Source organism: Oncorhynchus mykiss, chromosome 32 (genome assembly GCF_013265735.2).
Source record: "Oncorhynchus mykiss isolate Arlee chromosome 32, USDA_OmykA_1.1, whole genome shotgun sequence".
Classification (NCBI taxonomy): Eukaryota; Metazoa; Chordata; class Actinopteri; order Salmoniformes; family Salmonidae; genus Oncorhynchus; species Oncorhynchus mykiss.
Window position 1 is genome coordinate 34911375 of NC_050572.1, and position 13825 is coordinate 34925199.

A 13825-nucleotide genomic window follows, 5' to 3' on the forward strand; every position below is an offset into this window, starting at 1 on the left:
TTTCTTTCTTTCTGTCTATCTGTCTTTCTGTCTGTCTTTCTGTCTGTCTTTCTTTCTTTCTGTCTGTCTTTCTGTATTTCTGTCTGTCTTTCTTTCTTTCTGTCTGTCTATCTGTCTTTCTGTCTGTCTGTCTTTCTGTCTTTCTGTCTGTCTTTCTGTCTTTCTGTCTGTCTTTCTGTCTTTTTTTCCGTCTTTTTGTCTTTGTTTTTCTTTCTGTCTGTCTTTCGTTCTTTATTTTTGAATTAATTATTTCTGTCTTCCTCTCCAACTCCCTCTCTCCCCTCATTTGACAAACCGAACAGCTGCAGGGGGTCACGCACCAAAACAGCTTTATAGTGCGATCCTCTCGTACCTTGAGTGCCTGCCAACTCTATTTCCTCCAGCTTGCCAACTATCCAACTATCTCCCCCACCGCCACCCATCCGACCACCAGCTATTCTGCCCAACATCTTTTCTAACCCTTCCAGCCCCCCTTGGGGCGGATACATTTCTCCGTGCCTCGCATTACCACGCAACTTACAACTGTACTGTCACTTTGGCTGTGTTAGCAATATGTCCTCAGTGTTACATGTTCATGTGTAGCAAAGTTCTGGGTGACACTTCATTTAAAGGGTACCTACTGCAGCCTGATGGTCTGGGGTTACAAGCTATGGGCCAGTCTTTCATTTTTTTTTTACCATGATGCTCCTATACTGTCCGTGTCTGAGTGATGGAAGCGGGGAGAACAGTCCGTGGTGTCCCAGGTGATCTTCTTGGCCTTCCTGCGACACCTGGTGTTGTAGGTGTCCTGTAGGGCAGGCAGTGTGCATCCAATCGTGTGTTCGGCTGAGCTTTCCACCTTCTGGTAGCTCCTTGCGGTCAGTTGCCGTACCAGACTGTGATGCAGCCCGACAGTATGCTCTTGATTGTGGTCCTGTAGAACACTGAGGGCCGTCGGGGACAGGCTAAATTTCTTCAGCCTCCTAAGGTTAAAGAGTCGCTGTCGTGCCTCCTTCACCACAGTGTCCGCGTGATTCAACCATTTCAGCTCCTCTGAGATGTGTACGCCACGAAACGTGAAGTTTTTAACCATCTCCACGGCAGCTCTGTTGCATCGAGTGGAGTTCAGTCCCAGGGCTGTGAGCTTTGCGGTGAGCTTAGATCGAAGACCAGAGCTGTAGTCGATGAACAGCATCCTCACATATGCATTCCTTTTGTCCAGGTGGGTGAGGGCAGTGTGCAGTGCCAATGGCGATTGTGTCGTCCGTGGATCTGTCATGGCGGTAGACGAATTAGAGCGGGTCGAGTGTGTCGAGGAGGGAGGAGGTGATGTGGTCTTTGACGAGCCTCTCGAAGCACTTTATGATGACGGAAGCGAGTGCTGCTATGAAAGCCTTATAACTGTGTTATGAAGTCATTATGTCGATACAATTCAAGTGAGTTACACAAACAGTATGTCCCTTTATTTAGAATGATGTATAGAAATGCAGGACAACGTGGTAATATATCACTGTCTTTTTATTTTAGATGGGTAAATCCCATGGATAATGTCTGTGTATAAAAAATATGTGATGCCAGCATCAAAAATATAATAGCCTCAGATATGAGACAATTGGTTAATAAATAACTGTACATTCAGTAAATACAATACAAAACAGGGTCATAGGCTCATTCAGATTTAGGGTTAGGGTCAGGGTTCACCCTAAGTCAATCACATTCTTCAGTAACAGCACTGTAATAAGGATGTTACAAATGACTGTATATTAAAGAAGGAGAATTTTCATTTCAACATATAAATGAGCTAAGACCAAAGGGAGAGGTAAAGAGCAATTGACCGTATAGAGGGCATTATGTTTGAAAGAATGACGTTACAGTTAGCTGAATCTTAAATACTCAAGTTGAACACAATTCGCAGTCACAGTAGGTTAAGCGTGCTTACCGCAGCAAAAAACCTTGAGTTAAATTGAATACGATAGCACTGCTTTCGAGGAAGGCATTTGTTGTTGCACAGAGTAGGAACTTAGATGGCGGGAAACTTTATGTCAAAGGCGCTGAACCTTTGACCTAAGGAGGAGCAACACTCTGGTTGACCACTGACAGTAGAATCGTAACCGCTCAGGAATCTCGTAGGAGAGGAGGGCCACATCCCAGGCCTTGAGTTGTGTTGGGAAGGAGGGGATGGAAATCTGGGGCAGTGGGCATGCAGTCTATAATGGGGGAAGAAAAGGGGTTACTCTAAAATATGACTCCTGAACATACCACAGTGAATTATCAAAATCCCAAACAGCTTTTCCATGTGTGTTATATTATATAGATGTTCTTTACATACCGTGACTAAGCTAAAACGCTTGGGTACATTGAGCCTATACACTGATCTATGGTCAGTTACATATTCCCTCACTTTATGGATAAGGTTTGGAATTTGAGCGCGTAAGTGAATTTTAGAACTGTACACAGAGTATATTGCGCTACCTACCTGCTGTAGTGCAGTAGAACAGAAGTTTGAGAGATTATGCAGGCCTTTAGCGACCTCTAGTGTCTTGGGAGAGACTGGCAAGCTCATATTGACTCGGGCGTCAATCATCCAGTCAACATGCAGTTTAAAGGAGATGAGATCCGTGTAAAGTTGTGAGAGGGAGTCGTTTAGCTGGGAGAGGGAAGAGAGGACGACACGGTGTGAATTCCGAAGACTGGGGACTTGTGTTTTTAACGCTTACATCCTATTTAGTACAACGTCAAAAAAGTTTCTGAAAAGTGTTCCTGGTGAATTTATAAAGCATCGCTGAAGAATTCCTCCCAATAGATGAAATAAACTGAGCAGTGATGGAATACATTTATGTTGCTTTAAGTCACTACATTTATAAAACTTTGTCACTTTCAGACAATTGGCACTGTATACCGCTCCTTGCAAAAGTACTCCGACCCATTGGATTTCTTCACATTTTGTTGTCTTACAAAGTGGGATTAAAATGTATTGAATTGTTCTTTTTTGTCAACAATCTACACAAAATACTATGTAATGTCAAAATGGAAGAACAATTATACCAACAAAAAAAATATGACTACAAATTAAATAACTAAAATATAGTCATTGCATAAGTATTTAACATGTTAGGAACACCTTTGACATTGATTACCGCTGTGATTCTTCTTGGGTAAGTCTCATAAGAGCTTTGCACACCTGTATTGTGTAATATTTGCCCATTATTCTTTTCAAATTCCCATTTATTTTCATCCTGAAAAACTCCCCAGTCTTTGTGGATGTCAAGCATACCCATACCATGATGCAGCCACCACCATACTTGAAAATAAGGAGGCAGTTACTCAGTGATGTGTTGTGTTGGATTTGCCCCAAACATAATGCTTTTAATTTAGGCCAAAAAGTGTATTATTTTGCTGTGTATTTTTTGCAGTAATAATTTAGTGCCTTGTTTTTTCAGATCACTTTCAGATCAAGTATCTGTATCGATTTGTGCATTATTGCTGATATGTGGATTAATTGCCATTTTTCTGAAGCAAACATATCTGAAAAACATTAACCAGACAAGTCCCAATACATCTTGCACTGTTTGAGTGAATCAACTTGATTCATTGTCTTTGCATGTTTTTTTGCCGTGATATTTCACTGTCATTTAGGTCATTATTGTGGAGTCCCTAAAATGTTGTTGATCAATGGCATCATGGTGACATCCCTAAGCAGTTTCCTTCCTGTCCTGCAGCTCAGTTCAGAAGGACGACTGAAATCTTTAATGTGTCTGGGTGGTTTAATATATTAAACCATACATCTAATACATCTATTTTCAATGTCTGATTTGTTATTGTTACCCATATACCAATCACTGCTCTTCTTTATGAGGCTTTCTAAAAGCTCCCTGGTGTTTATAGTTGAATCTGTGCTTGAAATTCAATACTTGACTGAAGGACATTTACAATTGTGGTAAAGGAAATTTTTACAAATGAATCCAAAATTAAAAGCTGAAATGTCTTGAGACATTAGTATTAAACCCCTTTGTTATGACTAGCCTAAATAACTTCAGGAGTAAAAATGTGCTTAGCAAGTCAGATAATACGTTGCATGGACTTAATCTGTGTGCAATACTGGTGTTTAACAAGATGTTTGAATGACCACCTCATCTCTGTACCCCACACATACAATTATCTGTAAGGTCTCTCAATCGAGCAGTGAATCTCAAGCACAGATTCAACGACAAAGACCAGGGAGGTTTTACAATGCCTCACAAAGAAGGGCACCTATTGGTAGATGGGTACAAAAAAAAGCATACATTGAATATCCCTTTGAGCAGGGTGAAGTTATTAATTACACTTTCGATGGTCAATACACCCAGTCACTACAAAGATACAGCCCTCCTTCCTAACTCAGTTAACAGAGAGGAAGGAAACCACTCAGGGATTTCACAATGAGGCCAATGGTGATATTAAACATTTTACATTTTCTTCCCCATACTTAACAACTTCCAGAGTTAAATGGCTGTTGTGGGAGAAAACTGAGGATGGATCAACAACATTGTAGTTACTCCACAATACTAACCTAAATGTCAGAGTGAAAACAAGGAAACCTGTAAGGAATACAAATATTCCAAAACATGCATCTTGTTTGCAACAAGGCACTAAAGTAATACTGCAAAAATGTGGCAAAGAAATGACCTTTTTTGGTCCTGAATAAAAAGCCTTTTGTTTGGGGTAAATCCAACACAATATATTACTGAGTACCACTCTTCATATTTTCAAGCATGGTGGAGGCTGCATCATGTTATGGATATGCTTGTCATCAGCAAGGACTAGGGAGTTTATTATGATAACAAGAAAAGGAATAGATTTAAGCACAGGCAAAGTCCTAGAAGAAAACCTGGTTCAGTCTGTTTTCCAACAGAAACTGGGTGACAAATTCACTTTTCAGTGGGAAAATAACCTAAAAGGCAGGGAAAAATATATACTGGAGTTGCTACCCAAGACGACGTTGAATGTTACAGAGTGGCCTAGTTACAGTTTTGACTTAAATTGGATTGAAAATCTATGGCAAGACTTGAAAATGGCTGTCTAGCAATGATCATTAACCAACTTGACAGAGCTTGAAGAATTTTTAAAAGAATAATGGGCAAATATTGTACAATCCAGGTTTGCCAAGCTATTAGAGACTTCCCCAGAAAGACTCATTGCTCTAATCACTCCCAAAGGTGATTCTAACAGGGGGACTCATGGGGTTGAATACTTATCTAATCAAAATACATTTGTTTTATTTCTTCCACTTTGACATTGCAGACAAGAAATGGCAATTACATCCATTTAATTCCCACTTTGCAACACAACAAAATTTGGAAAAAGTCAAGGGATATGAATATTTTCTGAAGACACTGTAGTTATTTAGAGAGAGCATGCAATAAGGACTGGACTTAAGTAGATGCATACATACCTTTAATGAACTGAGGTGATTGGCCGTGTGCTCCATCTCGGGAAGAGAGTCTAGATTGTACTCCGTAAGCTCCATACCGCCGAACTCACTTTCACTCTAATTTAAGAGGACATGGATAAGAGTTAAATTGGATGGCCACAGAACGAGTGTATGTTGACTAGCAATGACTGTGCTGTGCCTACCAAACTATGGTCAACTCACTCACCTGTAGATTCCTTGTCAGCATCTGCAGGCTTCTCATTTGCTGGACCATCACTGTCAGATGGGCACAGAGGGGGCACTTTTGGGTGGGGCGTGACCACGAAAGGACAAGCAGCCGGGCTAATAGCAGCAACAGGAGGAGAGACTGTGTGGAGTCCAGGCACACTGCAGAGATAAGAAATAAATCATAATTTTAGAGAGCTACATTAAACGAGGCATTGGATCAGTGTTACATTCAAGATCACAGCATTTATCAACAATTCAAAAAAGGTTTATTATTCAAGAATTGCTAAGTGGTGGTACCAGACCACATGGTACCAGACCACATGGTACCAGACCACATGGTACCAGACCACATGGTACCAGACCACATGGTACCAGACCACATGGTACCAGACCACATGGTACCAGACCACATGGTAGGCCTACATTTGAGTGAGTGGACACACTGATTGGTTACCACGTAACAGGTTTTTGTCTTCCCAGAGAGCAAGAAACCATTATGGAAACAGATATTTATTTTATCTTGCCCCCCCACCCTCACTTTGGTGTAACTTGCCTTTAACATGAGATGCCATATGCTACCATGAACGGGAAATACATAGACCTGATAGCTTCCAGTTGAAAAAGAGGTTGTGTTTGGAAAAGGGGTCATCCAATCAGCATGGAGTGCAACGGTTTCATCATTGACTCATCAAGCCGACAACTTCAAAGAACCTTTTCTAGACTATGTGGTTATTGCTAGCAAGCATTATGGCTCTGAATCAGTAGGCTAGTGATTCATTTGATGATATCCAATCACGGAATGACAAGCATTGATGCCAACTGTTTTCTTAGCCAGCAGACTGCAACCAAACCTTCAAAAGATCACCAACCAGAACTAAACACGATATTGCAGTTGAAGCCAAGTCATTGATGATGAATGCTGAGTATGTTGTGGTAGACATCTTACATTCCATGTGAACATGAAGGAGTGAGATGGAATCTGTCTGAGCTACATGTTGATGATCAGTACATTGCCAGTAGAATAATCCGGTAGCAATTCTTACTGTTTTTCTTTTTCATTTATAATTGTCAATGTGTTTCTATGGGTTATAGTAGTAAAGGCCAAATTCAATATTTTATCAAATAAAAGACACCTAAAGGGGTCCTAAAATTCTAAATCGATAACTTATCCATTTTAAAACAATTCCAAATATTAGGCAACTCCCCCCCCCCCCCCCCCCTCACCCCCCGCTTAGAATTTTAGAGGTTAATCGAGCATAGTCTGACGCAGACAAAAACCTAAATCAATTATACTTGGAACACTTGCTTAAGTTTAGAAACAACATTCTGTACTTATATTCATGTGTTACATTTAGCCAAGAGAGTTGGTTACCTTAGAGGTCACCATTTCCTGTGCAGTCATTTCTTTGAAAAATGTATGTCCCTTTTGCACTGTCAAAAAGCTATTCCTGACCCAGTATTTATACTGTACAGCTGATTCAGAAAGCGCTGCACTGAAGTTTCCCGTAGCCTTGGGCTGACCTAACACCCCCATGTATTTGAGAAATTCTGCACACGTTGCTGCTTGTAAGTGCACAGCTTTGTCTACGTACAGTGGAACAGTATTAGTCTAAGTTCCGTTTCTGGAAACCTGTCGTTATAGTGTTTTGGAGCTGCCTGTATCACTCTCCTAAGTAGAATAAATAGCTTAAATCAAAATCAAAATCACATTTTATTTGTCATATGCACCAAATACATCTGGTAGACTTTACCATGAAACGCTTGCTTACGAGCCCTTCCAATCGATGCAGCGTGAAGAGCTGACTAGTCAGTCGTTTTAAATATTTATTTATTTGCTTATTTGTTTCCACTTTGCCCAAATCATGTCTTAAATGGATTGTGTTGGTCTCAAACTATGTGGACTATTTTGGTTTGAAATATTTTGGTGCTAAATGGTGGAGATTGATTTGCGTGAGGAATTGGTCCAAAAGTGCTCGTGTGGATTGCAGTCACTCCTTTTCCATAGACTGCTTTCAAGATAAGGAAACAAATATCTAAATATGCAAAATCGCTGAATTATACCTTTAATCAGAATTGTTGGCAGGTTACAAAATGTATACCCCCCCCCCCCCCCCCCCCCCCACAGGCACATTACATCCCCAGTCGATAGTGTAGTATCAGAAATACTTACATTTCATCGTCACCCCAAAATCCAAAAGTTGTAAATAAACTGTCAGCAGCCCCAATCTTTCATCCCCCTAAATGAGTTCACAAACCCAAACGTTCTCTTTTATAGAATGTGTACGATGACACATCACCTGAGTCACCCTCTCCATTCATAGAAGAACTCCCCCGCAAGCCCCCTCTCCCCCCTCCCAAAACACGGCTGTTCACTTTCTTTCTTTGTTTTTCATCATACCAGTTGGGTTTTTTATACCAGTTGGGTTCTTTGTACTGGCTGGGTTCATTACACTGGTTGTTTGGGGTCTTTATACTGGTTGGGTTCATTACACTGGTTGTTTAGGGTCTTTGTACTGGTTGGGTTCATTACACTGGTTGTTTGGGGTCTTTGTACTGGTTGGGTTCATTACACTGGTTGATTAGGGTCTTTGTACTGGTTGGGTTCATTACACTGGTTGGTTGGGGTCTTTGTACTGGTTGGGTTCATTACACTGGTTGGTTGGGGTCTTTGTACTGGTTGGGTTCATTACACTGGTTGTTTGGGGTCTTTATACTGGTTGGGTTTATTACACTGGTTGTTTGGGGTCTTTGTACTGGTTGGGTTCATTACACTGGTTGTTTGGGGTCTTTATACTGGTTGGGTTCATTACACTGGTTGGTTGGGGTCTTTGTACTGGTTGGGTTCATTACACTGGTTGTTTGGGGTCTTTATACTGGTTGGGTTCATTACACTGGTTGGTTGGTTGGGGTCTTTATACTGGTTGGGTTTATTACACTGGTTGTTTGGGGTCTTTGTACTGGTTGGGTTCATTACACTGGTTGTTTGGGGTCTTTGTACTGGTTGGTATCATTACACTGGTTGTTTAGGGTCTTTATACTGGTTGGGTTCATTACACTGGTTGTTTAGGGTCTTTATACTGGTTAGGTTCATTACACTGGTTGTTTAGGGTCTTTATACTGGTTGGGTTCATTACACTGGTTGTTTGGGGTCTTTGTACTGGTTGGGGTCTTTATACTGGTTGTTTGGGGTCTTTATACTGGTTGTTTGGGGTCTTTGTACTGGTTGGGTTCATTACACTGGTTGTTTGGGTTCATTGCACTGGTTGGTTGGGGTCTTTATACTGGTTGGGTTCTTTACACTGGTTGGTTGGGGTCTTTATACTGGTTGGGTTCATTACACTGGTTGTTTGGGGTCTTTGTACTGGTTGGGTTCATTACACTGGTTGTTTGGGGTCTTTATACTGGTTGGGTTCATTACACTGGTTGTTTGGGTTCATTACACTGGTTGTTTGGGGTCTTTGTACTGGTTGGGTTCATTACACTGGTTGTTTGGGGTCTTTGTACTGGTTTGGTTCATTACACTGGTTGTTTGGGGTCTTTGTACTGGTTGGGTTCATTACACTGGTTGTTTGGGTTCATTACACTGGTTGGTTGGGGTCTTTATACTGGTTGGGTTCATTACACTGGTTGTTTAGGGTCTTTATACTGGTTGGGTTTATTACACTGGTTGTTTGGGGTCTTTGTACTGGTTAGGTTCATTACACTGGTTGTTTAGGGTCTTTGTACTGGTTGGGTTCATTACACTGGTTGGTTGGGGTATTTATACTGGTTGGGTTCATTACACTGGTTGGTTGGGGTCTTTATACTGGTTGGGTTCATTACACTGGTTGTTTGGGGTCTTTGTACTGGTTTGGTTCATTACACTGGTTGTTTGGGGTCTTTATACTGGTTGGGTTCATTACACTGGTTGTTTGGGGTCTTTGTACTGGTTTGGTTCATTACACTGGTTGTTTGGGGTCTTTGTACTGGTTGGGTTCATTACACTGGTTGTTTGGGTTCATTACACTGGTTGTTTGGGGTCTTTATACTGGTTGGGTTCATTACACTGGTTGTTTGGGGTCTTTGTACTGGTTTGGTTCATTACACTGGTTGTTTGGGGTCTTTGTACTGGTTGGGTTCATTACACTGGTTGTTTGGGTTCATTACACTGGTTGGTTGGGGTCTTTATACTGGTTGGGTTCATTACACTGGTTGTTTGGGGTCTTTGTACTGGTTGGGTTCATTACACTGGTTGGTTGGGGTCTTTATACTGGTTGTTTGGGGTCTTTGTACTGGTTGGGTTCATTACACTGGTTGTTTGGGTTCATTACACTGGTTGGTTGGGGTCTTTATACTGGTTGGGTTCATTACACTGGTTGGTTAGGGTCTTTATTTCTGGTTGGGTTCATTACACTGGTTGTTTGGGGTCTTTGTACTGGTTGGGTTCATTACACTGGTTGTTTGGGTTCATTACACTGGTTGGTTGGGGTCTTTATACTGGTTGGGTTCATTACACTGGTTGTTTGGGGTCTTTGTACTGGTTTGGTTCATTACACTGGTTGTTTGGGGTCTTTATACTGGTTGGGTTCATTACACTGGTTGTTTGGGGTCTTTGTACTGGTTTGGTTCATTACACTGGTTGTTTGGGGTCTTTGTACTGGTTGGGTTCATTACACTGGTTGTTTGGGTTCATTACACTGGTTGTTTGGGGTCTTTATACTGGTTGGGTTCATTACACTGGTTGTTTAGGGTCTTTGTACTGGTTGGGTTCATTACACTGGTTGTTTGGGGTCTTTGTACTGGTTGGGTTCATTACACTGGTTGATTAGGGTCTTTGTACTGGTTGGGTTCATTACACTGGTTGGTTGGGGTCTTTGTACTGGTTGGGTTCATTACACTGGTTGGTTGGGGTCTTTGTACTGGTTGGGTTCATTACACTGGTTGTTTGGGGTCTTTATACTGGTTGGGTTTATTACACTGGTTGTTTGGGGTCTTTGTACTGGTTGGGTTCATTACACTGGTTGTTTGGGGTCTTTATACTGGTTGGGTTCATTACACTGGTTGGTTGGGGTCTTTGTACTGGTTGGGTTCATTACACTGGTTGTTTGGGGTCTTTATACTGGTTGGGTTCATTACACTGGTTGGTTGGTTGGGGTCTTTATACTGGTTGGGTTTATTACACTGGTTGTTTGGGGTCTTTGTACTGGTTGGGTTCATTACACTGGTTGTTTGGGGTCTTTGTACTGGTTGGTATCATTACACTGGTTGTTTAGGGTCTTTATACTGGTTGGGTTCATTACACTGGTTGTTTAGGGTCTTTATACTGGTTAGGTTCATTACACTGGTTGTTTAGGGTCTTTATACTGGTTGGGTTCATTACACTGGTTGTTTGGGGTCTTTGTACTGGTTGGGGTCTTTATACTGGTTGTTTGGGGTCTTTATACTGGTTGTTTGGGGTCTTTGTACTGGTTGGGTTCATTACACTGGTTGTTTGGGTTCATTGCACTGGTTGGTTGGGGTCTTTATACTGGTTGGGTTCTTTACACTGGTTGGTTGGGGTCTTTATACTGGTTGGGTTCATTACACTGGTTGTTTGGGGTCTTTGTACTGGTTGGGTTCATTACACTGGTTGTTTGGGGTCTTTATACTGGTTGGGTTCATTACACTGGTTGTTTGGGTTCATTACACTGGTTGTTTGGGGTCTTTGTACTGGTTGGGTTCATTACACTGGTTGTTTGGGGTCTTTGTACTGGTTTGGTTCATTACACTGGTTGTTTGGGGTCTTTGTACTGGTTGGGTTCATTACACTGGTTGTTTGGGTTCATTACACTGGTTGGTTGGGGTCTTTATACTGGTTGGGTTCATTACACTGGTTGTTTAGGGTCTTTATACTGGTTGGGTTTATTACACTGGTTGTTTGGGGTCTTTGTACTGGTTAGGTTCATTACACTGGTTGTTTAGGGTCTTTGTACTGGTTGGGTTCATTACACTGGTTGGTTGGGGTATTTATACTGGTTGGGTTCATTACACTGGTTGGTTGGGGTCTTTATACTGGTTGGGTTCATTACACTGGTTGTTTGGGGTCTTTGTACTGGTTTGGTTCATTACACTGGTTGTTTGGGGTCTTTATACTGGTTGGGTTCATTACACTGGTTGTTTGGGGTCTTTGTACTGGTTAGGTTCATTACACTGGTTGTTTAGGGTCTTTGTACTGGTTGGGTTCATTACACTGGTTGGTTGGGGTATTTATACTGGTTGGGTTCATTACACTGGTTGTTTGGGGTCTTTGTACTGGTTTGGTTCATTACACTGGTTGTTTGGGGTCTTTGTACTGGTTGGGTTCATTACACTGGTTGTTTGGGTTCATTACACTGGTTGTTTGGGGTCTTTATACTGGTTGGGTTCATTACACTGGTTGTTTGGGGTCTTTGTACTGGTTTGGTTCATTACACTGGTTGTTTGGGGTCTTTGTACTGGTTGGGTTCATTACACTGGTTGTTTGGGTTCATTACACTGGTTGGTTGGGGTCTTTATACTGGTTGGGTTCATTACACTGGTTGTTTGGGGTCTTTGTACTGGTTGGGTTCATTACACTGGTTGGTTGGGGTCTTTATACTGGTTGTTTGGGGTCTTTGTACTGGTTGGGTTCATTACACTGGTTGTTTGGGTTCATTACACTGGTTGGTTGGGGTCTTTATACTGGTTGGGTTCATTACACTGGTTGGTTAGGGTCTTTATTTCTGGTTGGGTTCATTACACTGGTTGTTTGAGGTCTTTGTACTGGTTGGGTTCATTACACTGGTTGTTTGGGTTCATTACACTGGTTGGTTGGGGTCTTTATACTGGTTGGGTTCATTACACTGGTTGTTTGGGGTCTTTGTACTGGTTTGGTTCATTACACTGGTTGTTTGGGGTCTTTATACTGGTTGGGTTCATTACACTGGTCGTTTGGGGTCTTTGTACTGGTTTGGTTCATTACACTGGTTGTTTGGGGTCTTTGTACTGGTTGGGTTCATTACACTGGTTGTTTGGGTTCATTACACTGGTTGTTTGGGGTCTTTATACTGGTTGGGTTCATTACACTGGTTGTTTGGGGTCTTTGTACTGGTTTGTTCATTACACTGGTTGTTTTGGGGTCTTTGTACTGGTTGGGTTCATTACACTGGTTGTTTGGGTTCATTACACTGGTTGGTTGGGGTCTTTATACTGGTTGGGTTCATTACACTGGTTGTTTGGGGTCTTTGTACTGGTTGGGTTCATTACACTGGTTGGTTGGGGTCTTTATACTGGTTGTTTGGGGTCTTTGTACTGGTTGGGTTCATTACACTGGTTGTTTGGGTTCATTACACTGGTTGGTTGGGGTCTTTATACTAGTTGGGTTCATTACACTGGTTGGTTAGGGTCTTTATTTCTGGTTGGGTTCTTTACACTGGTTGGTTGGGGTCTTTATACTGGTTGGGTTCTTTATACTGGTTGGGTTCTTTACACCGGTTGAGGTCTTTATACTGGTTAGGTTCATTACACTGGTTGGTTAGGGTCTTTATACTGGTTGGGTTCATTACACTGGTTGGTTAGGGTCTTTATACTGGTTGCGTTCTTTACACTGCTTGGTTGGGGTCTTTATACTGGTTAGGTTCTTCATGCTGGTTGGGTTCTTTATACTCGTGGGGTTCATTGGTTGGGTACTGGTTGGGTTCTTTATACTGGTTGGGTTCTTTATGCCAGTTGGGTTCTTTATACTGTTTTTTATACTGGTTTGGTTCACTGGTTGGGTTCTTAAAACCGGTTGGGTTCTACTGATTGGGTTCTCTTATCAGGCCTTTCTTTGGAATAATCATGGGTTTGAAAAAGTGATGCAATCAGACGCTAAAAAAACTGTCCCACTCTGTAACTCTGATATGATGAGCTGCAGTCTCTCTAAAAGAGATGATTCCAAACTAATATTTATCAGATATGTTTGATGTTTGAAAGGGTTGCTAAGTAGTGATTCCTTTTTATCTGAGTTTTATATCATTCTCCTCTTTTAGTGAATTAGGTAATCCCACAAAAGTAGTGGCACTGACCCTATGTCCCCACTCTGCACCCGACATACACCCCACCCAACCCACTCTGTAGCAAGTACTGTCAGATCTCCCCGCTGGCATTCTGCCTGATGTTGTTTAATGGATGGACACAAACGGATAGAGACTCAGACAGAGCAGACAAAGGAGATGAGCATGCCATGATGTC

General features: G+C 41.8%; 1 protein-coding gene across 1 annotated transcript; it reads right to left on the reverse strand.

The window, feature by feature from the left end:
* Window positions 1–2021: 2021 nt before the first annotated feature.
* Window positions 2022–5939, reverse strand: LOC118946468 (interleukin-11-like). Its single transcript, XM_036971008.1, has 5 exons — window positions 5930–5939; window positions 5616–5776; window positions 5411–5506; window positions 2456–2626; window positions 2022–2186 (listed from the first exon to the last, which is right to left on the reverse strand). Exons 1-5 carry the CDS (start codon window positions 5937–5939, stop codon window positions 2022–2024), a joined length of 603 nt encoding a protein of 200 aa, XP_036826903.1.
* Between the last annotated feature and the right edge of the window lie 7886 nt (window positions 5940–13825).

Coding starts and splice junctions, on each gene's coding strand:
- LOC118946468 (XM_036971008.1), bottom strand. Junction 2,627..5,410: donor ATCACCTCAGTTCATTAAAG/GTATGTATGCAT, acceptor TCCCTCTCCCAG/CTAAACGACTCCCTCTCACA. Junction 2,187..2,455: donor GTTCTACTGCACTACAGCAG/GTAGGTAGCGCA, acceptor CCCCCATTATAG/ACTGCATGCCCACTGCCCCA.